Source organism: Falco punctatus (assembly GCF_963210335.1).
Source record: "Falco punctatus genome assembly, chromosome: 6".
Classification (NCBI taxonomy): domain Eukaryota; kingdom Metazoa; phylum Chordata; class Aves; order Falconiformes; family Falconidae; genus Falco; species Falco punctatus.
The window spans coordinates 31,063,839-31,088,039 of record NC_137585.1 but is presented as its reverse complement, the minus strand read 5'-3'; the positions used below and the strand labels follow the sequence as shown (position 1 = coordinate 31,088,039).

The window sequence follows — 24,201 nt, the reverse complement described above, 5'->3', positions numbered from 1 at the left end:
AGGCTCCCCCCAGACCCAGGCTGGGGGCTGACACTTGCCAGAGACTGCAAGGGGTGCAGCCACCACCCCTCGGTTTGGGGGAAGCCAGGAGGATTTGGACCCTGCCGTATCACTTGTCCTCAGGCCAGGGAACACACCTGGCCTTGGTTTGGGATTTTGTAGTGGTATTTCCCAAGCCAGGCCTGTGTAAGGCCACAGCAGGGGTCTGCAGGTGCAAGAGAGAAATTCTCTTAAGACCTGACACCATTCGTTCACACTGGGATCCAGCTGCGTGCCCAGCCATCCCACCTGCCCCGCAGCACGCCGTGAGGATTCCCTCTCTTTGGAGGAAGCACTGGAGATGCAGTATCCTAAAGACTCATTTGTGGAGCAAGAGGATCCAATTTAAGCTCATATTCCTGCTACTTTCAACTAACTTACGAAATTCTAAAAAAAAAAAAAAAAAAGGATCTCCACTCAGCGTCAGATCAATGGAAAACACACCACAAGGAAGGTTTCACAACTGCTAACAGGAGGAGGAACACAACTGCCAACACAATGCCAGCGGTCAGTGCTCCACCCCTGCCCTGGGAATCTGGAAACGCTTGTGTCAGGACTGGAAGCCACAGAATAAAAGCCCTGGCCTTCAGCTCACTGGAAAATGTTATAAAAACACACCAGGAACCAGCTAACGGTATAAAGAAAAAAAACGCAAACAGTTCTGAGTAATGTTTAAGATAAATTCATACAGCAAATTCAAGTCTGCCTTAAAGAGAAAGTAACTCCTGAGAATCTTACTAACAGAAAGAAAAGAGCACAATGAGTGCATTCTTCACTGCTTGTTTAGGTTTTCCCATTTGTTTCCACTAATGGAAGGATCACAATTAATTTAAAACAACACAACAGCAGTTACTCTGTTACTCAGTACACAAAGCTCAGAACACAAGGAATGAATCTGGAGCACACAGCTTTTGGCAGTTTCTTACGTAAAGTCTCTTACAGAGGTCTAGAAACAATCCTGCCCACCTTTCAGTTCACTCGCTCCTCTGCTCCCCTGCTTCTAGAAACACGTGTTACTTGTTTCCCCAGGAACACCCCACAGTCAACCACCACCGAAATTTAGCAACTTGCCCTAAGACTGGGGCGTTCTGAGCAGTGGGCCGTGCACACAGCTCGTGTCCTTACTGGAAGCCTTCTGAGCACGGCACGTGCTCACTCGTATCCCATTTTTTTAACAAACTGTAACAAAGCAATAGCAAACTGTCGCTCATTTTGAACAGCAGCAACACAACCACTGTATAGACAGGGCAAGTAATTCCAAAATTTCAGTTCAGAGGCCACAGCTAGCAAGCTGCACGGCACAAAGGCAGGGAAGGGGGCTGAGTAACAGTAAGAGCTCAGCAACTGCTGGAAAAGGTGGGGTGGGGAAAACCTAAGAAAACTAAGGAAAAAAACCCATGAGATAAGCAAGAAGTAACTTGGAAAATAAATTTTACAAAAGATTAATGCTCAACATCATAATGCTTATCATTACACACACACACACAGACAAATAACTCACTCTCTTCTCTGTATTTTCTCCTCTGCCCTTTTCTAAAGGAGGGCAGAAGTTTGAAGTTTGTACACTCAGACCTTTGAAAAAACAGACACACACTTCAGTGTTTCCAATGTGTTTGATAGGACAACCACTTTATTACAAAGAACAAACAATGCTTTGAAATAAGACTGATCAACTTGAATTGTACAAAATGTCAGTTTCCTTGTAGAGGTCATTAAGTAACAGGCTGTAAGACTAAGTTCACATCAAATTCGCTAACCTGAAATATCAGATAACAACAGTAATACTTATTACATCTTCAGAGTTTATGGCATGATCATGTGCTCTACTCCAAACTACATTCAAAAGATATTGCTATAATTACTTTGAAAACACAAAGTGTAGGTTATTTTTCACTTCATTTCCACTTTCACAAGAACATTCTTAAGGTGAAGCTGCAGCAGTGTCTGCCATAACCGGCACAACTGTCCCATACTTACACAGTCACAACTTCCCTAAGGAGTTTAGTAAACCTAGACATTCCTACAATATGGATACTGCCATCTGATAGATTTCAGCTTCTGTTACATGTCCTTCAGCAACGTATGAAATAAATGGGTAACACAGATCCTCAAAGAGCCGATGTCAATAGTCTTCTAAACAAATTTAAAACAAAACAATCAGTATTTGTCTGATATCTAGTTGATAGGCAAACAGGTGGGATTTAGACGTTATAAATACAGACCACAAAGTGTATTTTACAGTGTGTACCACAATTTCATTTTAAAGTAAAACCGTGACGAACTGAAGATTTGCATATGAGCACTATTCAACATCACCCAACTTGGACAAAGAAGAGAAAGTGACATCTTATGTCAAGTCAGCTGAAGAAAGCACACTTACAAGGAAATTATACTTTCATTGAAAACACCACAGTTTTACCCTTTGGTGGTTGTGACATACCCACTGAAAAAGAAATTGTGCAAAGCATGTGAAACCAAGTGCAAAAAAACTCCACCCAGACATACCCAACAGATTTAATTCTTAAATAACAACTCTACAATCACAGCTATCAACCAACAAAATCAAGCCACAACTGTTTTCTCTAAAGGCTTCTTTCACAGTACTAATAAGAAAACCCAAGTTCTATTCTTCTAGTTAACAGTTCGTGTGTATGGTGTTTTAGTTATCAGACGGTATTGGTAGTGAGTTCATACCTGATGAAATGGACCATTAAAACACAAATATTTTAAAGCCAGTTAACTTCAGGAAAGTCCTATACATTCATACTAAAAACACTGTTTAAAGTGAATCTGGGATCTCTGTCATTGTCATAAACACAAGATTTTTCTCTGGAGTAAAGCCACGTGTGTTACTCCTGTGCCACAATTAACACTATTATAGCAATGTATGGTCCCCAGCATTTTGTAGCTGCTATTATAGCATGTGACGTGTTGTGATAATTAAGGCTGTATCAGCACTTCGGTTATGACCCTGATTTTCAGGGTAGCTAAAAATTGGCTATTAAATCTGCTCTGGGATACTTGAGCTGTTACACCTCTACTACTTCAGTGATACTTCTCCCACCAAACCAGGCACATCATTTATTTTAGTTTATATATTTACAAACGCTCTTAAGACAAATTTAACTGGCAGAGGCAAGAAATTCGGGGCAAAATTAAAGTGCAAAGTATAAACTTAATTGCACAGTAAATAAATCAGATTTGATTTTAAAATAAATCTTATTTAGGTGCCTCAATCTATTCACCTAGTGACCTTGTCCAGCTCAGCCATTTTCCTCTACACTTTGGTAAACACAGGTTTATATATAGATACATAAATAGTATTTAAAATGTTTACCTTTATTTCACTACTGTGAACACATTTTTTCTTTTAGCATAGGAATGGATCAACCTATTCCTAGAAGTAATGCTTGTTGAATTTATCAGCTAGCTAGTTAATGTAAAATGATGCATAGTAAAAGGGAGATACTGAACTTGATTGGTAGAATATACTGGTAAAGCAAACAAGCACTTAAGAAGATTAACTGGAATAAATATGTTGAAAGTTGCCATATAATATGTGCAAAATTGCTTACCATGTATTCTAAACTTTGGTTAAAATTTTCAGATTGAAGTTTTACAAAAACATCATGGAAGCAACACAAGTGATTACAAACACAGGAATGAGGTAAGTTATTATTAGTGCAAAAAGCAAGCATATGCTAAAAGCAAAGCATATGGATTTAAAAAAAAGAGAATGAATCTCATGGAAGTTTTAATACAAGACCAGAAAGGTCTCTTGTAAACATTGGTATTTACAAGTTTAAGATTTGTACAACTACAAAAGGATAATTCTAAATATTAGTAGTGCATTTACAACGAATTTATGTTTTTTGCAATAAGAGAAATTACTAAGTTTATCTTTTTCCTTTTAAATCTTCAGGGGGTATCTTTTCAAGATTAAGATATTTGTTACAAATAGTAGAAAAATTATTTCTTTACAAAAAAAGTATATATTAAAATATTTATACATTTTAAGTTACTATAGAATAACTGGAAATTTTTGCCTTGTCCTCAGGCACCACAATGAAGAACGTGATATAAGGAACTGAAACCAAACAGAATTTGCTCATATACCAAATCGTATGAATTATCTATGCAAGATCCGTAGCAATCACGGGGACTCTACCTCAAATACTACTGCATGTGCCATTTATTTATTTATTTATAATTTGGAACTATTTTTTACATTTTAACTATCGCTACCAAAAAGAGCAACGGGATAGAGTATGGTCCTCCACCCCACCATCTTCAATATAGTTTCTGTATGTACTCACACCTGAGCAAGTCTGCGCAACGCTGATGTTCCAATGTAAAAAAGGTCATATATTTTTAAGATAGAAACAATGCAAAAATAAAATATTTGTAGCATTTACAAATAGTACAAGTTACATTAAACACTACATTCGAAACTTGAGATTTATTATGCTGTTTCTACTTTGAGCCTGATGTTTTCATATCTGCAAAAAGAAGGAGACATTATTAAACGTTTCAGAATTTCACAGGGTGTACACGGTCAAATACTTCCAAACTACTGTTTCAGAGTTCTGGGATACAAATCATGGTCAAAACGCTTGCCAACTGAAGGGTTAAAACAGCATCAGAATACTAAATATTACAGAAGACAACTTCTTCACTGTTGTTCTCCATCTTAGAAAAACACACGTTAAGAAACAAGCAGTGGTGCATTCAACAGTCTGCTTTCAGCCAGCACCCTGCGGATCACAGCCCACAAACCGAGAGCTCACCTACACTGATGCAACAGCTCATTGCTCCCCCAGCAGGTGGCCAGCCTCCCCTCACTGCCCTTTGTAACCTCCCTCCATGCTCACAGGACCTCCTGCTGAGAAAAGCCAGCTCCCAACTAGCAGAAAGCTAAACCAGAAAGGGGAAGGAGTGGGAGAAGCCAACAAAACTTCTTGTTTCGAATGCCTGGATTAGCTTACTTAAAAGGTGAGGCAGAACTGCCCAGGCTAAAAACTAAGCTTTATTTTCAGTGGATCCATTCCCACCCCCAACTCATCATGAACCTGTACAAATTCAAGCACAGGAACAAGATGACAAAACCTCTTCTGGCTGTAATGCAGACTTCGTATGCATTGCAAAAATGCACCTGAAGAAAAATTTTTCTAATAAGGATGGGGAAAAGATTGAAAATAAACCTGACTACACCCCTGCGCATAACTGGATTACTTCTTATTAGAAAGAAAAAAATTTGAGCAGAAGTGAAACCCAGGGAAATCAAAAGCTTACTAGGCTTTTGTTATTTGAGGGACTGGGTAAGACTCAATAACCAGCATTTCAGTACTTGCTTGTCTTCGCTTGTGAACAAATAAGATTTTTTTAAAAAATGTTATGCCAAATTCAACAAGTAAGTTTTCTCAAAACTTCTATAAGGAACAAAAAAACATTTCAAGAACTTCACGCGCACTGCTGAGAAAACTGTTGGTTCTAGAGACGCAATATGCCCTTCTCTCTGCAACAGCTAAAGCCCATTTAAATGCCATGTCTGACACTGATTTTACCTTGAAGCCATCGAACTTGTGTGGCTGGTCCATATCCTCTCTCATTCTTTGCAGAAATTCTGAACACTATAGCAGGTCGGGAAGTGTAATCGACATGAGCATTTGAAAGCTGGGCAGCAGTCACTATACATGATGTTTTAAGACCACAGTATATTCTCATAAATACAAGCTGACTTGGATTCTCCTGTAACTGTGTCGAACGGATTGCTAAATAGGCAGAATATTCTAAAATATTTCCAGAGGGTGAGGCAGGAGGCTCCCAAGAAAGATGAATACAGTCCACACTCTGAAGAAAAAGGAAGAAAATGTGACAATATGTAGGTTACCATTAGATAGTCAAATATATGTAAGTATCAAAAAACCTCAACAAAAGAGCAAAAAACCCTCTAAAGATCATCTGAAAATTCTGACCTAACATTATCACTCCTTGGAGGTAAGGATGTGTCTTTTCACCTTCTTTTTAAAAAGCACTGTAAACCCCTATAGATTTAAGGATGCAGAAAGAAAATAATGGGGAAACTATCAGATGATTGAGTAAAGTATGTATCTGGTAACATGATCATCAAGCCTTAAAATAATTCTTTATAGCAAATTTCTTAAAGAATATTACATTTAACAGAATTAACCGAGTAAGCATTTGACACTATCGTATATGATGATTTTAACTTGAAAAAAACACCAACAACAAACCAAATAAACACCAGAGTTCTGAGATTAAGGTTGTGACTAGAATTTGATACACCAGAACAAGAATTACCTCTATTTCTCACCTTGGTGATTTTGACTGTTGAAGGAGCTCCAGGAAAACCTGGAATGCAGGTCTTGAATTCACTGATTTTACTGAAAGGCCCAACACCACAGCCATTAATTGCCGCAACTCTGAATCTGTACACTGTGCCTGGAAAAAGATCCTGTTTCTTAAGTGATCTGTAGTCTGGCACATCTGCACCTTCCATCTGAAAATAAAGCAACACTTGTGTTAATTTTTTAAAATCTTCTGAACACAATTAGCCTAAAAGTGGGTTGTGATAAACCAAAATTGGTAAGTTTAATTGAAACTGAAAATCTAATACTTTCGTACTTAAATCAGAATTTGCATAAAGGTTCTGAGGCACTAGCTCACCTCGTAACAGTTGATCAAAGATGCAATATCAGACTACATCTCTAACCAACCACCCCCCTCATTTTTCAGTCATTTAAATTGAACTGCACCTCTTGGTTAGTTTTACTCAGGAAAGTAAAAGCCAAGTAGCATTTCCAACTGCATAGTTTAATATTTAATTAGCATACTCTGTGTCCTATAAATATTTTACTTTCAAAAACAGTTGTTCCTATAGTTAGGAGTTGCAATTTGATGCATAGGTAATCAAAGTAATTTTAAAGAACAGCCCTGTAAGTTAGTAACAAATAGGTTTCTGAAACATCCTGTGCTACTGTACTTGCATGTTTAAAATACGCATTAATGCATGACTGAAACTTCCAATGGAATTATTTTCTTTCTGAATAATGTATAAGAAATCAAAATCCATGTAAATAGTGCAGAATGTATTACACACTAAAACTAAGATGTGTAATATTTATAGTGAAGTGCTTCCAAAGAAAATGTTCTGTTCTTTTGTTTCTGTCTCAACAAAGCATATACCCATCTTTTTTGTTTCTAGTTTGCCAGACATCATTAATTCACACTTTTACCACCAAACGTGCAACATTTTTGGAAGTTTTACACCTACAGCATTTTCATATATAAACTTCCATGTGCAACAAAATTAAGTTAGAGAAATCTATTACAAAACCCACTACAGTTCCATATCTAGTCTTTTTAAACATCCCGGCCTGCATCTTATTAGTATCTTTAACAATTTGTAAGCAAAAATTCTGAAAACAGAGAAGAGACTTTGATTGAAACATTTCAATGCTGTACTGAAATAACATATTAAGAAGTTGTGGTTTTTTTAGTTTTTAAGAATTGTTACTGGTTTGAAAGTTCACTAAGTTTAAGGTTCTTTCCTAAGCCTAGAAATACTGAAAGAATTAGCAATAGCAGAATAAGATGTTCCATATTATCATACAAAAACAACAGAAGAAAATTAATCTCGTTTAGGAAATAGTAAAAAAAGGTGAGAAAAATGTATGAAGAACTACTGGTCACAAAATACAAAATTCCTGTAAGCACCAGCTCCTGCCTCCTGCATTTTGTTGCCACCCATATGAGTAACAGATTGCAAAATACCCACGTGCAGATTATGTCAAAGAAGAATTAGCAGCTACCTTGTTAGAGGTACTCAGGGTTTCCTCCGGCAGCAAGTAGAACTGGCTCACCACAGCGCTGTTGTTCTTAAAAATTCCAACATCATACCACTGCCTGTCTCTTATTTTCACCGGTGCCATCTGTCTTTGTGGAGTTTTCTAGTATTTGAAGAACACATTATGTAGACTACCCATACTCCAACATAATGTAAAAAAAAATATGTTAAGACTCTAGTATATGTAAGAGACAACCCCCTTTCACACCCGTGTTACTTACTTCTATGTCAAATGAATATCAGTGTATTATTAAAATACTATTCAAAACCAAATGGTTCTTATACACTGACTTAGACACAGTCCATCATTTAAAAAAGAACAAAACAAACGTTGGGATGTCACTTCTGACGTTCTAGTTTAAAAAGGCAGGGGAAGAAGTTTAAAGCTGTAGAACTAGGTGTCTGTAGCAGCATGTAGTTGTGAGTTAATTTCACTCAGAGGTCAAGAAGTTCCACAACATGGTCCAGCATCAGTAGCTCTACCTGGGCTTCAGCTACACCTCAGCCCCAAACACACTCCCAAGCTACTGCTGAACTCGCTTGCAGCTGAGAACAGGGCTTCTGCTGTGGCATGGGGCGATGGCGGTGGAGGGCACGGGAACTGCTCCCGACTGGCCCAGAAAGACAAACTGCCTTTCTTGCTTGCCTCCAGGCACCAGGGAAGGGTGCTGGCATGGTCAGCTCGCCCAGCACTGACAGGCAGTGACCCTGCTAGCATGGAAACGGGGCGGGAGTGGCAGCTGCTCCTGGCAAAAGCACCCAGCCCTTTCATAGCAGCAGCTGCTTCTTCCCATCCTTAGCTCCTCTCTTTTGGTGGCAACAGTGGCACCTTGGTTTTGTGTATTAAGTTGTAAGCAGGTGAAATAGGAAGCATTTACTTTTTCAGGCAGTATTTACAGCTTGCATAGCCAGTCCCCATCTCCTCTAGGGAAAAACATCAAGATGTCAGTTTAGTTACGTTTCAAATCTGTAGATCAGCAGCTAACACTAGTCTGATCTAATACATCATTTTAAATTCAGTTGTGCACACAGAAAAACATTTTACATTTGCACATCATGCAGCAGAGAGACCATTCCACTGTGCCAGTCAATAAAAATGACTCAAGAGCTGAAAACACATACTTGGATCTCCTCCCAACTACACAACTGCTACTCAGACTCAAATCAAACCCACACAATGCAATTAGTTTTACAACAGAAATGTTTACCCCGTACTATTCACTTCAAGCCCCAAATATACACTGCTTTTCTTTCAGAGATATAATCAAAGGAAAGCAGAATTGCCCTTGAAACTAATCAACAGAACAATAAACACAGCAATTTGATTATACTTTTTCAGACTTACAGAGGAGTGTGAATCATTTGTCTGTCCAGTACTGACCCTTGCTGAAGGCATGATATAAGCAGTTTCAGCAGCTAGAAACAAAAGGTTGTATTTAAAAAGATTAAGTGATACAAAAAATGTACATAAAGTCCACAGACTATGAAAGTTGACCTCAACAGCCATTTACAAGTATCTGTTGCAAAAGTACGTCTCAGAGTCCTTTTGCATATAGTTCTATTTATAACATGAAAAACTAATTTTGGCTTGCATCATATTTGCAGAACAATTGTAAGAGCCTGACGTTGCAGGCTGCTGCTACACATAATAAAACAGAAGGCAGGGCTCAGAAACTCCCAACAAGTGACAGAATTACAAAATTAATATTAAATATTTGTGAACAAATAATCTAAATACCAGATTGAGGCACACGCAGATGACATTGTATGAATAGTCTAAGCATGAAATCTTAACTTGAATGCACTGTTTCTGACATCAACACAGTCTGAATTCTGAACATGAGCAGTTAAATCTTTAAACAATACTAACAAATGGGAAAGAACATCTATTAAATTTAAAATGGAATATTAAAAAAAGATAAATCAAAGCACATATACACATGAGCAACACAAGGGACTATTAGTATTCTGTACTTGTGTTTCTGGGTTTTGCTTTTAAAATACGATACTGTTTGGTAAAAACTACACGACTCACAGAGCGTCAATAAGAGAATACATTTTTTTAGTTAACACTCAAAACAATGGCAAGCACAACCTGTTGATATTCATGAAAAACAAAACTCGAAAAACTACCAACATGTTTAGTTCCTGCTTCGCTGCTTATTTCAGATATTTCAAGCAGACTGTGAAGAAGTCACCACATTTGACTAGTGGTGAGCTAGCCACAGGAACTGGCCATATTTGTTAACAGAGGTCAATTGTTTAAAATCAAAATCATCTGAGGTTACTATTTGTAGTCTCTTGCTGACTAAATAGACAATCACTGAATGGAAGCAAATTTGCTACGGGCACCAAAACTCACTGCCACTACTATTTATAAAATGGGCTTCTGCATAAATAGGAAACAAAGTGGTTTACAAACGTATAAAAAAAATATCTTGATTTTAAAATACATTTACATCATAGCAGAGATCATCCAGGCTGCCCAAGGTCCTCAATGCCCAAAGCCCTATTTCAATCCCAGATACTAGTCAAGATGGGAATCCCACCACACTAGAGGAACTCTGACGGCCTTAGATATATATGGCTCAAAATACAGTATGTGAAACACATTTCAAACCTTCAGATTTTGAATTGAATGTTGTTAGTGAAGTTTCATCTTTAACAACTGCCCCATTTGTACTTGATGATTCAGTTTTAACAGCCTGCTGGGTTACCATAGTTTGTGTGCTGGAGACAGTACTGGATACAGAAGCATCGGGATTTACAGTTTGTTTGTCCAAGTCATGTAATTCCCCTACATGTGCTGAAGTCTGAGGACCTTAAAATAAGAAAATATTAACCAGAATTCAGTATTAATAACACCAAACAAATCTCAACTTGATCTAATGGCTTTAGTTTCATATAAAAGCAGAGTTTAGCTCAGATTTAGGTTAGAATAGATCTGATTGTATTAATTGCTAATGCTTTCTTCAGGTATATACCTTAACAAGAGCCTGTCTGCACAGTCATAAACAGATATACATAAACAGTTATATTAAAATGGTAATTTCATTTGTTTTAAGCTTGCTATTCTATATCAGTTTGGTTGCAGAAAGATTAATTTAAAAAAAATCCTAAAATGAAATTAACCACACAAATTAGTATCACAGATTTGTAACATTCAACTTAAGATTAACCACTGTGAACGCCTATTTGTCTTAGCACTAAGATCCACAATTTCCACACAGTACTTAAATTCCACTGTGAATAAAATAAAAATCCAACAGCCTATAAATTACATGAAAGTCAAATACAAACAGATCAGGCGATCAAGCCTGGATTCACCACACTGAACTCAAGGCACTTCAGTGAAATGCCTAAATCAGTGCCTAGTTGTCTTCGATTTCCTCTACAGTCAAGAGATAAACATGCTCCTCTCTACGTTGCCTAAAATTTTAATTGGATAATAGCTTTTTTACTACTACGAGACAGAAGTAGTGTCACAGAGAGCCTGGAGTTACCATCACCTTAATGTTGTAAAACAAATGTGGCCCTGTCATTCTGTTCTTTAATGTTAAAAATGGCTATTTATACTTAAAGAGAAACATTTACCATCATAATAATAAATATATTGAGAATTTCACGTCCCTTGCAACACTTCAAACATTTCATTTTTCCTCATATCTTCTAAAAATAAGTACATTAGTAACTAGTACAAGTTCTTTTTTCTAAACTATAAAGGCCTTCTCAAATAATTTTAAACTGAAAGACAGAAATAATCTTATGTTTATGAGATGAATTTTAACTCTCACTTTTTCATTAATTTTTATTCTACAGTCATCTTACTTGAAGTACAAACAGGCAAAAGAGAAGGGGCATTTGATTCTTTGAATCCTGAAGCATCTGCATGGTTTTTCATAGTCTCCTGTGTAATCTTGTTTTCAGGTGCTGCAACCTTTTCTTTTCCTTCTACTTTTAATAATGAGTTGGATGAAAGAGAAACTTGGACCTAACCAAAACAACACATTTGTTAATGTTTAACTGCAAAGTCCAGAAATTTCAGTTGCAAACATGGCATGAAAATGCTTGCTCAAAAACAACAAACGGAAATCTTCCAACAAATTCCCCTAGCACTTTTAATTAAAATAAGAAACCAACCTCACAATCCACCTTAGCTTAACTATTATAAAACTCAAAGTCTTAAGTTGACTTGGAAGTGTCCCTGACACATACTAAATTTTATCTCAAAGTGAGCTCACATTCTTATGTTATTACATGGAAATTCATGGATGCATACATTTAGTCTGTTGGGGGGTACTTGAGGGATGGGGAAGATCCCAATTGCAGAGGCTTTCAACCTTTGCTTTCCTGGCACATACCTAAGATATTTCTACTGTTAGTAAAATTTACAGTACTTCTATGTGTGTTTTCTACAGGAATACATTACGGATCCCATACAGACCTGAGGCCTCACACAATTAAGAAAAGGTCTAAGTTTCTAAAGATGTGATCCTTCAGCCAGAGTTTGTCCCTCTTTCTTCTAAATTGGCAAAACAGTGGAACGTGTACAACTCCACAACCAGAATAGGTAATAATTGGGTTTATTCTGTACTAGGAACCTACAACTAAGTAGACTAGCATAAAAACACTAACAAAGGAATATGCCCACATATTTTTGCCTCTCACATTAATTTCACTAAGATTTTGAAAATGAATAGCATTTCTACTGGTATCAGGCTCCCAGTCAGCATTCTGGAAGTCAACAGAGTTGCAGTCTCCTTTTTGCATTACCAGGAAGAGGACTTTAAAGACTGTCTGCCAATCACAAAAGTAAAAAGGATGTAAGAAAACAGACATAACTGCTTCAGCAGGTGTCTCTTTGGTTTTTTTTTTCTTTTTTTCTGAGTCCTAAAAGGTATGAAGGGACTTCTAAAACTGAGAAAGTGTTTTGACAGTTCTTCTGCTTCCCACACTACTTTGTCGCTTAAGCATTTTTTCACTATACACTTACATTATTAGGAATGACATTATTTGTTTGGCTGGGATGATCCACCTTCATTTCTGGGTAAGGGATGTTAGGCAGTGATTGTGGACTTTGATGTAGAGAAGAGCCACCTTTCAGGTAAACAAAAGCAAACTTCAATCAGTTACATAAAACTTAATATTATGTTAGTTGGAATCTATTCCAGTAAGCAAGAGGGAGATGTGAAGTTGTTTGAAGGAAGACTTGGTTGTAAGACTGAAATGAAACTGCACGGCCAGTCAGTCAGATAAAATCCCTTCCTCAATGTTTCCTTTCTCAAATTGTGCCCAGCGCTGTACAAATATATTCATATTCAGGTAGCTGGCCAAAACTGGCACAGTCAAGTTAAAGGTGAGTTTTCCATAATTATGATACATGCATCTTTGGAATAACCAAAGAAAGAGGGTCCCCCTAAATGACTTTTTAGGAAACACACTGCTATTACTTACATATGCAGTCCTCTACCTTTGCACAAACATTAGCATAATGCGATCTGACTACTACCTTGTGAACTCAGCACTGATGTCTCAGGAACCCCAGTACCAGGTATTCCAGCCACTGATGGCACTGGTGAGTCAGCATGTAACTGAAGAAGATATCCTTCAACTGTAGGTACTTCATCCCATTTCACTTGAAAAGAGTTGGTTGTAGCTCTAATCAGCTGTACCTGTGATGGTGCTGGAGGTTTCTCTACAAGAAACCAATAAAACACAGATGGAGTGTTTGAAATTGCCCTCTTTTTATCGGTTTAAGCAGTATCTACATAATGCAAGCAAAAGCTCCTTTTTCACTTAGGTGCAATATATACCAGATTCAACAAGGAACAGTTGTCAAAGGTGACAAGTCAAATCAGAGAATATAAAGTGCCATTCTGGAGTGTTCAAAAACATTGAAGTTTTGACACTTCGTTTTTAATGGCTCTTCTGCTGCCAGTAAGTCTTTGGGTTGTACATACATCATTGTAGGGATTACAGAGATATGAGATCCTCATCGTTTCCTAAAAGGCTGCATGCATTTCTTTGGCTCTTAAAGCTTTATGTATTCCTGGAAAGGATTCACAGAATATTGTGCTTCCTTTTTGCCTTCTCCCTGCAGCTAAAGCGAGCTTTCCCTCAAACATCTTTTGCAGAGACTGAAGCCTAGGCATGACTCAATGCCAATGACCTGCTCCTCTCTCACTTGCCTTGACGCCTGACTAGGCTGCACTCTCAAGCACATCCCTCCCCTGTTAATCATCTTCTGACCTTCCCGAGGAGAGGGAAAAAGAAAAAAAACCACCAAAACAAAAGGGGTGTGTGGGTGGGTGGGTGTGTAGCAGGGGAGAAACCACAATCTCCTAAATGTTTCACAATCTCCAGTAACCATTCTCATGTTTCTGCCTCAGCGGGCAGCAACTGTCTCCTAAAAGCACTATTTTAGGTCCCTCCCTCCCGATACCATCTCAGTGTCCTGCCATCAAGCCGGCTAACCAATGAGTGATTAGCGCTCCAGAATTCCCTTCAGCCCCAGGAACAATTTGGTCCTTTCTCAGATCTGACATTATCTTTTTGCTGTCCAAGAGATGAGGAAGCACCAAGCAGCAGTGATCCCAAGAGAAGGAGGGATTTGGTAAAAAAAAAAAAAAAAAGAGTAAGTAGCAGCAGAAAGGTTCACTAAGAAGAGAGGCCAGGAATCCTGAGTTTAGGTAAAACACCCTTTAGCATCTTCAATCTACTGACTATGGCATGCGATACAGAATCTAGCCACAAAGTTATTTCAGGGGCTTTTAACAGGCTTTTCTAATTTTTGCAGTTTAAGTTACAGCTGTAGCCTTCAAACAATCAACAGTGAAGCATCATTTATTTAAATAAGCTTTAAAATTTAAATAATCTTTGAGTTTGCTACAGCTTTAGCTGATTGGATCATCAATGATGATCCATATGTTAATAGAATATGGAACATATTACAAGTCTCTTTAGTTATTTCTGACTCACCAGTATCAAGGTACCAAAGATCTTTGCAGCAAACTTGATTGTTCCAAGCTTTTCTGTAACCATCTCTACCACTCCAGATATACAGACGAGTGCCAACCGCTACAGCACAGTGTCCTGCTCTTGGCCCTGGTAACAAGTTACTTTTGTCCTCGTGGCAATCTGAGATCAGACCTATCCATTCTGTGGTATCTAGTAAACGAAACTTGAAAAATTTAGTTTCTAGATGTTTTCCAAAACAAGCAATATAGATATTAATACACTTAACTGCTCAGAGAAAATGAAAATAAATCACCTCTGTTTTTATAGACAATTGCATTTAAATTTGCAATATTACAAGAAGAAGGTCGCTTTCCAATTAGTTTGCAAGATACAATCAATTAATACAGGATGAATCTTCTGACCTCTGGTTGTCTCTCTCTGGTGAATACAAGATCAGAAGTTGAGGATTCAGGGACAGTACTATCACATCTAGAAAAAAACTCATTTCAGAATCTGCCTCGTGTTCTATAAATGAAGGAGTATTTTATTACTTAGTTAGCGCAGATTTGCAGCAGCAAACCTGCTGAATGTTCAAAGGAAAATAATAATAATAATAAAATCACTTCTTAAGAAAGATGTAAGAAACTGGCATCTTCCTTAGTCAGCTAGGATTACAACTGTGTGTCCTAAAACTTTGCTCAGGGTCTTAAAAATATTTATTCTGCTCTGTTAAGAAAGTATTAATTTAAAATACCCACTCCCAGAAAGGCAGAAACACTAACCCAAATTAAGATAAGAAAATGAACCGGTACATTTCCATTCACCATCATGAGCAGAAATTTCACCTCCTGCTGACTGTGGAACCCATCCACCAAAAACATACATTCTGAAATACAGGAAAAGAGAGAAAAGGGAAAAAGAAAAGAAAAGCCAATTAACATCCAGATCTGCTGCATGTGCTCTCTCAAACGAGGACAAAACAGAAAATTTCCAGTACTTTACAGTTCTGGTTTACAGCAGATTTTGTATGTGTCTACTCTCTTTAGATAGAACGTATTGTTGCAGACATCTGCCTTCTGAAATTTTTGCGTAAGTTAACCGATTAAAACCCCAACCAAACAGAAAACAACCCCAAACTCTTCAAACAACTTCCCAGAAACAGAAGTTAATACTGGATCTTTTTAAAAACTACCAAGTGCTAGTACTTTCCAAGTGTCACACATTTGCACAGAATTTCCACAGCCCTTTACTGCAGACCTCTCAATAAACCATTCTAAAATTGTAAGACTGGTATCTAAGTCAGATACCAAAATTTAAAAACATAACACAGGCTACAGACTAACATTTTAAGTAAAAAATAAAAAGCTAAGCTGTTGAATCATGAGATATAAAGCTTTCACACCTTCTCCTCTTGCCTTTCTCCTCATGCCAGCTTGTAAACTGATATAAAAGGGACTGAAACCCATGTTTAAAAAGTCAATTTTATTAATGCTATCTGCCAAAACAAAGCACATTGGTAAGAAATGAAGTAACAACGAACAGACTACAGAAAAACTGGCCCACAAAAATGTGGAATGGTTCTGCCTAGAACTAGTTCTACACTTTGGGCAGTTTCTTTGTAAAAAAGCTAGTTCATTGTGCCACAGACACAGAGGCACTCAAGTTGGCTTCTGACAGAGCCAGCTCAGGTCCAGCTGAGACAGCTGCATAATGCACAAAGGTGCAATAAGAAGCCTGGAAAGCTACTTGTGGGTTGGGCAGACTGTCCTACCATGCAGAAACATTGACAGTTTGATACCCTTATATTAACAATCGTACTTTTTAATTCCCACTGAGGTAGGATAATAGAAGCAGGAAAGTATTCTACAGGGCTGATGGTTTATACTGAGCAGTAGTGGATAAGCATCGTCATTCTCCTACTAGGTGTACCTTTCTAGAGTTGAGCTTTTAACAACAGACATACTTGTTTCCTATTACATTGGCTGTATGGAGACTGCGAGGAAGTGGTACTGTCCCCTTAGTTTCTGGTCTTGACCAGGTCATGGTTTCTAAAAGAAAAAGAATAAAAACCCTCAAAAAACTTGTCACTGTATATTTCACTACCTGTATTTTAGGAGGCAACATATGTCTTAATAGTCAACAAAACAAAATTTCACCTTTTAAGATGGCCACTTTAAGAAAGAAGACACAATAACAAGCACTTCCAGCTTCTTTTAAAATCCACAGGAAATACTGACAAAGTAATTGGTTATCACTTTATCAAAAAATATATTATGGTTTCATTATGGTTATTCAACTTGTTTATTGTAGTGACAGTCTTTAAAGCACTCTAAGGAAACAATCTCAAGTGTAACAAAATCAGCGAGGATAATATACGCAAACAATGCTGTATCTGTTTTAGTTCCAAAAATTACAGAAGGTTAACACTATGGTGTAAGTCTCAATAATAATTGCACCACATCATGCCATTAATCATTATGTACTATAATTTTTCCCCTTAGCCAGTAAGGCCCCTGCACTGACTTCTACTGGCAAATCAACTCACCTATGTCAAGTTCCCAGAGATCATTAAGCCGACAGCCACACATCCCTCCAAAAATATACATCTTTGGACTTCCCAAATCTTTTCTGCAGTATACGATGGCTGTGTGAGATTCTCGGGGAGATGGCAAGATCCCTTTGGTCACAGGAATACTCCAGCCAACAACGCCAGAACCATGTTGCAGCTCCAGTTCATAGAAATCATTTAAATATCTAGGGTATTATTGTCAAAGTATGAGAAATTCACTTATAAGCAAGAATACAAGTGAGCTTTAAACCCTGACCACTTCCAAGTATTACAGACTTCTGTCTTGGGAAAGTGTAGAATTTTAAATTCTCAAAATATTTGATGGCATTGTGGACAGTACCGAAATTAAATGGATTTAAAACAAAAAATGAACTATTATAACTTGCTGCCTCTAAGGAAACATGCTTTCGTATCATACTTCATACACTATTACATGAAAAAAACATTCAACGCTGGTAAACAACTTGGAACAAACTGCGAAGCTGTGAGAAATACTTGATGACGTGGGACATTACAGACTAATTTCTGCAACTCTAAGGCAACGAAGGTGAAAAGAAGCTGTTACTTTTCTCATGTCTTCAAGCTGGCCAACAATTAGCCATTTGTTGCTGAATCTATTGGTAACTTATTTTTAGATAAGAGTATTTGATTCTTGGCATTCACACCAGATACCTCGTTTACTGAGCTGAAAATTTCCAGTTTATATGGCAGGTGAATGTGGACATAAAACTGCAGCATTATAGCACTGTTTACCAATAATAAAGGCAACTTCAACTGTTACTTCAAAAAATTTCCAGAATAATTCATAACTGTTTTCCACAGCATTACAGAGGAAACTTCCATTGTGAGTTTCCTGATGACTCATGAGACTTTGCCGATTTAATTCTAATAAACACACCACACTTAAAAACATCACCCAAAATACTGGGGAAAATACCTAAGTCAACTCAGGTTTCCCTTCAAAAGTGTCGGAGCTGTCAGTGTTACGTATTGTGGGATTAGCAGAAGAAATATTTAAGCTTCTTAGCATATAACATCTCCACTGCACAAATAATCCAAATGTGAGTACTTCGTACAAAGCCAGCTTCCCTAGAATATTCCTCTTCAACACTGTCATATCTAGTAATTTATTTTTGAAGACATTGAATTCAAACCAAATCAGCATACCTGGGAACGTTATTATTTGAATCCTCACTTTCATTTGCCAGGCCACCAAATAAATAGCACTTGTTACCATATAAAGAAAAGCTGTGGCCAAGTCGAGGACAAGGTGGTGATCCAGTGGCAGGAGCTTGAGGTTTTACTTTTTTCCAGAGCCATCGACTTGCCTTAAAGACAAGAAAAATATATTCAGAAATATCTTCATTTATATTTGTTCACAGTAAACAGAATTAGGTAATATTAACACTTGTATATTTTCTGAATTACTTTTAGGGAATGCTGGGCTCTTCTCAGTATATACATTAAAAGGGACACATAAGAGCTAAACCTCATAAAACATTAAATATTTTACACGTTATTTAGACTAGATGGAAGTCTTTTTTTCAAAGTTATTTAGATTTTCTCCATCTTCAGAACATATTTAAAGAGTTTATTCTTCCTGGAGCACAGCAAAGCTCACCTAAGTTTCCTCTGCAGTTGATAATATAAAATGTGTTCGTTCACAAATGAATAAAGTAGTCTTCAAAACTTAAATACCTTCATGCGTTTCCTACCTGCAATTCATATAAATCATTACTGTATCTTCCATATTCAACCATTCCTCCAAAAACTAGTATTCTGGTACCATCACAAACAAATCCATGTGCTGCACAGCCTGGAGGAATATCTCCCCTTACAGCAGGAAGGAACCACTGATTTGTAACTATAGTATAGAAGGGGGGAGGAAAAAAAAGAAAAAAAAAGGAAATTTCAAACACCAAGAAGGAAAGTTTCTTTTTCAACACCTGTGCTTTCTACAGAATTATCTTTTACCTGTAGATAACTGTGAATGGGCTGTTTGTTTAATACTAAATTTTAATTGAATTAAACCCATTTTTTTTAATAAAAAGAAAAGCTAACACCTCTATCAAACCAACATTACTCAATATATCAGTGAGCACACGAGGTCACTGTAACTAAGTCAGTTACCAGCAATTTAACAGACTTGCCAAAAAAAGAGGCTAATGAGGAACATAAGTGCAGTTCCACACAAAAGCGGTAACGCTACCTCAGAGGGAGCTAGCCCTAGAAATAGAAATTATTAGAGCTACAGCAGCATGGCAGCGTGCCTGGACTTAACAGCCCTATTGAAAAACTAATTACGCTGTTCTGGACACGTTAGTATCTACAGAACACTGTGCTGATACATGGAAGAGGACAGGCACAGAGGCAAAAAAGCAAATGAGAACACCTGATCCAGCAGCAGCATACTGGTGTTTAAACTGCTTGGAACCAAAGAATTACAGGAGATGTTGCCTCCTTTTTCCTCAGCTTTTTTCATGAGCATGAAGAGGAAAAGTGTAAAATTAGAAGCTTCTAGTGAAGTGCTGCAGGGGATTAAGATGCCCTTGCTGTGTGCCAGCTCCTCAGAAGTCACCACACTCATAGCAAGAGCAATGGATGATATCCCAAACTCAGGCAGTCCAGGTCACAACCCTGTGTCTCAGCTTCTGTCCAAACAGAAAGGTTAAGAGATTTTTTTTTCCTCCCAAGAAAATCTCAAAAATAAGATCTTTAAGCTACCATGGAAAAATCTGCTTGCAAGAACTCTTAACACTAAGCATTTCCATCTTAATAAGCTATCTCCAAAACACATTTGTGCTCCCAGATTTTATCACTAAATCACTCAATAAAAATACCATCACCTTTTTTTGTGTTTTTTTCTTGTGTTTTTTTTTTTCTTTTTTTTTTTTTTTTTGGGGGGGGGGAAGCAAGGCACAATAATAATAATTTTGGAACGATTCTTGAAAGTTGGCAACTTAAAGGTCTAGTATGCTCTCTCACTTTGGTGTGTTTAGCACTGTTACACAAGCAACCAACACCAGCTGAGCAAGAAGCACCCATCAGTCACCCAGCTCTCCTGCCACTGCCCAGGCTCTGAAATTACACAAAAAAGATTTCGAGCCTCACACAGCATCCCGCACAGTAACTATTCAGGCATCTCATCTCTCATCACGAATAAACTCGGTTCTGGGCAGCTTCCTGTTTGGAAAGGCTCCCAGTGCCAACATGGTCACTTTTCTGACCAAGGTTTCTGTTCCAGCCTGTTCAGCCGGCTCTCGGAGCCGCCACCAGAGGGAAGGGGGATCCTGACAGCGGCGGGGGCTAATCCAGCCGGGCCCTGCCTGGGGACACCTCGCACCCCGGCTCGGGGGGCTGGCAAAGCAGGGCAGACGCCAGGCGCATGAGGGAATTTTCCCGGTTCTTTTTTGCCCAGAAATGCGCACTAACCCCGCACCACCAGCCAGGGCGCAGCAAAGCCCCGGGAGGACCCCTCGGACAGGCGCATTTACCCCTCCCCCCCCAAATTTCGGCTCCAGGCAGCTTTTCAGCGCGGGGACAGCCCGCCCGCCGCCCCTCAGCGCCAGCGGCTCAGCCGAGCGCCCCGAGGGCAGCCCTCGGGGAGGGCAGCAGGTGCGGAGGACTGGGGAAACGACACCCCCCGCCCCCCATATGGAAGCCAGCGCCCACCGGCGGCTTTCCGCTGCCACCGGCGGCTACAGACGTGACAGCGCCGCCGCCCCCGCCCCCGCTCCGCCTCACAGCCCCGGGCGCCCCCGCCCCGGCCCCGCCCCGCGCGCTCCCTGCCCCCCGCCCGCGGCGAGTCGCGCCCGCGGCCCCGCCCCGCGCACCAGTGTTGTAGACGTGCAGCTCGTCGGCGATGCCCTCGTTGCCGCCCCCGAAGATAATGACCAGCTCGCGGATGGCGACCGCGCGGTGCCCGTGGCGGGAGCGCGGCACCGGCCCCGTGAAGGAAGACACCCGCCTCCAGCTCAGTCCAGCGGCGGCCGCCGCCATCTTACCGCCACTCCCACAATGCACCGCGCGGCCGGGGCAGGCCGGCGGGGGAAGGGGAGCGGCGGGTAGCGGCGGGGCGCCGCCGCGGGTCACGTGGCGCCGGCGGGGCTGGGCGCGTGCCCGGCAGCGGCCGTTACTCCCGCCACCGACGGGGCGCTCCGGCCGCCGGTCACCGCCGCCCGGGGGTGGTTGCGATGGGCAGCTGGGCGCTAGCCTGCGCCCCGTCGGTGGCGGGGGCCGGCCGGGAGGCGCAGCGGGGGCGCTGCGGCCTGACCGCGGCCAGGGCGGGGACATGGAGGCAGATGTCCTGACGGCCGCCTCGGCCACAGGCCCGTCCCTGCCCTCTGGAGCCCCCGCCGGTGGGGCAGCCGCCTGCCAGCCCGGGTCACGGCGGCCGTGGTCTGTGCCCCTCAGCCTCTGGCACCCAACGCTGACCCTCGGAAACGTGTAGCAGGGGGAGGGTTTTTTCACTTGCTGGTGGTAGGCGACGTGCACATCTGAGAAATGAGTTGCTGTTTGATATTGTATGAATTCACTTTGGGATAGAATAAACCATGTAATTAAAATATAATGAATATAAGAAATATATTCTGATGAAACTAGTAGTTGCATAACAAAAGCTGCTATGAAATCCTCTGTACAGCCCTGTAAAGGCTAAGAACTTATATTTGCTCAAAGAACGTAGGTATAGTAATTAGGTCATGTAACCATAGTCTGAAAGAAAGAAATAATGAAATAACTGATGAAAGAAGGAGTCTGTTTCTCTAACTTTCTCTAACAAGGGGCCTGTTTATAAGTTATCTAGAGGGAGCGACTAAAAGAAACAAGCAGAAGAAACAGATGGTCGACAAGGACATAAATTAGCTCAGACTGATAAGAACACTGGAAACTTGCAAGATCATCACATACCAGGCAAAAGGTGAAAAGTACACCATGAGGAAGACCTGTGGCCTTCCTCGCAGAGACCACCGCCCACGTCCCGAAGACCCCTGCCCACAATTCTTGGAAGAATTTGCGCAAGCGCAAAGGACTGATAAGCTAATTAACATACGAAGCGAGAGTAGGCGGGGTTAGGTAATGAATATGTATAGGTGTCAATGGAATATTCATTGTTTTATTGTATAAATATAAGATAGTTAGTTACTTTAGACATGCACGTTAGGCGGAAGGATCCCCCGTGCATCCAGCGCTGCCAATAAAGGATACTTAGTCACTAAGAAATTTTGACTTCATTCTTTAAATCAATCTGGCGACCCAGATGGGACACCTCTCTGCTGGGCTGTAGGACCCGCTGAGGATAGGACTCCCTAGGGTACCCCCGGGAATTCCCGGAGGGACTCCTTGACTCAACGGATCACTGCGGAGGCAGACAAGGACCCCATTGCTGTAAGTGACAGTATTCTTTATTTTGGTTTGTTTGTTTGGTAGACCGGTCATTTGGAACTACCCATAAGTCAGAAGACAAAACTTCTGCAGGGTGGTGTATACTTTTGTGGCTAGCACCTTAAGTATACGTTTGGTTTTGTTGGCATTCAGTTGCCGTTTGGAGCCTGGCAAGTTCGCCTATAGGGCTCCTTTGGTAGGGTCTTGCTTATTACGGTTTTCTGACTTACTGGGTGTGGAAATTTGACTCTGATTATCCTTATTGTGATTTTGGCTATGTTCTTGGTAATAGTGGGTTCTTGGTGTTGCTGTAGAAAGGTACCTGCATGTTGCATTTTGTAAGTGTTAAGTGTATTCTGTTAGTGTGAAGTGGGAAAATGGGAGGAAAACAAAGTGGTGGGATTTTAAGGAAAAGTCCTTTAGGATGTGTTTTAAGTCACTGGAAGGATATTGGAGGATCTGCTGGTGGGAACATGAATAAGAAAACATTGATAAAATATTGTAATCGATGGTGGCCACTTTATAAGCTGAAATGTGGAGAAAAGTGGCCTGTTAACGGTACTATAGACTATAATACTTTGTTACAGTTAATGATGTTCCTACGGAGAGAAGGAAAATGGGATGAAGTAATGTACGCCGATATGTTTTTCACTCTGAGGAATCACCCAGAGTGGCAAAAGGGGTGTGGAATTAACCTAGCACCACAAGATCCCTTAATATTGGCAATGGAAAAGGATATGAGGAAGGATGGGGCTGGGAAATTGAAGAGGTGTTGTTCGGCATGTAGTATTGGACAAAGATGTTTAAAATTAAGCGGACCAGAGGAAAGAATAGAGGATTTCGTTTCGCCTCTACCTCCTGTGCAGATAGATGGCGGTGTAGGAAAGGAAACGGGAGCTGAAGGAACGAGAGATGATTTAGCTCAAAAGGAATTTACTGCGATAACTGCCCGTACAAGGAGCAAAGTGGGGCCGGTAATTCAAGCCCCTTTGCGGCAAGTTATAGGACCTAACGGGCCTGCCAGAATAAAGGTGCCCTTTACCACAGATGAGTTAGATTCCTGGCAAGAAGCAGTAAAAGGGTACCAAGATGATCCGGAGGCAGTCGCTAAAAGATTTGAGCTAATTGTGAAAAACCTAGATCCAGATTGGAATGATATAGAAATAATGCTGGCTGCATTGTCTGAGACAGAAAAACAGCTAGTAATTAAAACTGCTCGGACACAAGTACAGATTCAAACAGTAATGGGAGCTCTACCAGGCACAGTGGAAGTTCACGTGCCTAGAACGGACCCTAATTGGGACTATAATGATGACAGTGATTACCGATTGTTAAAAAGATACCAAGAATGGATAAGAATTGCTTTGGAAAATGCGGTACCAAAATC

The 24,201-nt window shown here is 39.9% G+C and overlaps 1 protein-coding gene across 3 annotated transcripts; it reads right to left on the bottom strand.

Annotated features, from left to right (window-relative positions):
• Nucleotides 1-1,640: 1,640 nt before the first annotated feature.
• HCFC2 (host cell factor C2) lies at nt 1,641-22,043 on the bottom strand (the record flags this gene model as incomplete). Of its 3 annotated transcripts, XM_080394004.1 has the most annotated exons (16): nt 1,641-4,538; nt 5,604-5,889; nt 6,374-6,559; nt 7,872-8,009; nt 9,252-9,322; nt 10,527-10,727; nt 11,735-11,897; nt 12,900-13,003; nt 13,416-13,601; nt 14,885-15,073; nt 15,646-15,749; nt 16,827-16,911; nt 17,409-17,617; nt 18,600-18,760; nt 19,148-19,296; nt 21,266-22,043. In XM_080394004.1, the coding sequence occupies 16 exons, from the start codon at nt 22,041-22,043 to the stop codon at nt 4,513-4,515; spliced, it is 3,036 nt and encodes a 1,011-aa protein (XP_080250130.1). In that variant the 3' UTR covers nt 1,641-4,512. The 3 variants fall into 3 exon arrangements, with proteins under 3 accessions (XP_080250130.1, XP_080250129.1, XP_080250131.1); XM_080394003.1 differs by having other exon boundaries at nt 1,641-5,889; XM_080394005.1 differs by lacking the exons at nt 1,641-4,538; nt 5,604-5,889; nt 6,374-6,559 and having other exon boundaries at nt 7,991-8,830.
• Nucleotides 22,044-24,201: the final 2,158 nt, after the last annotated feature.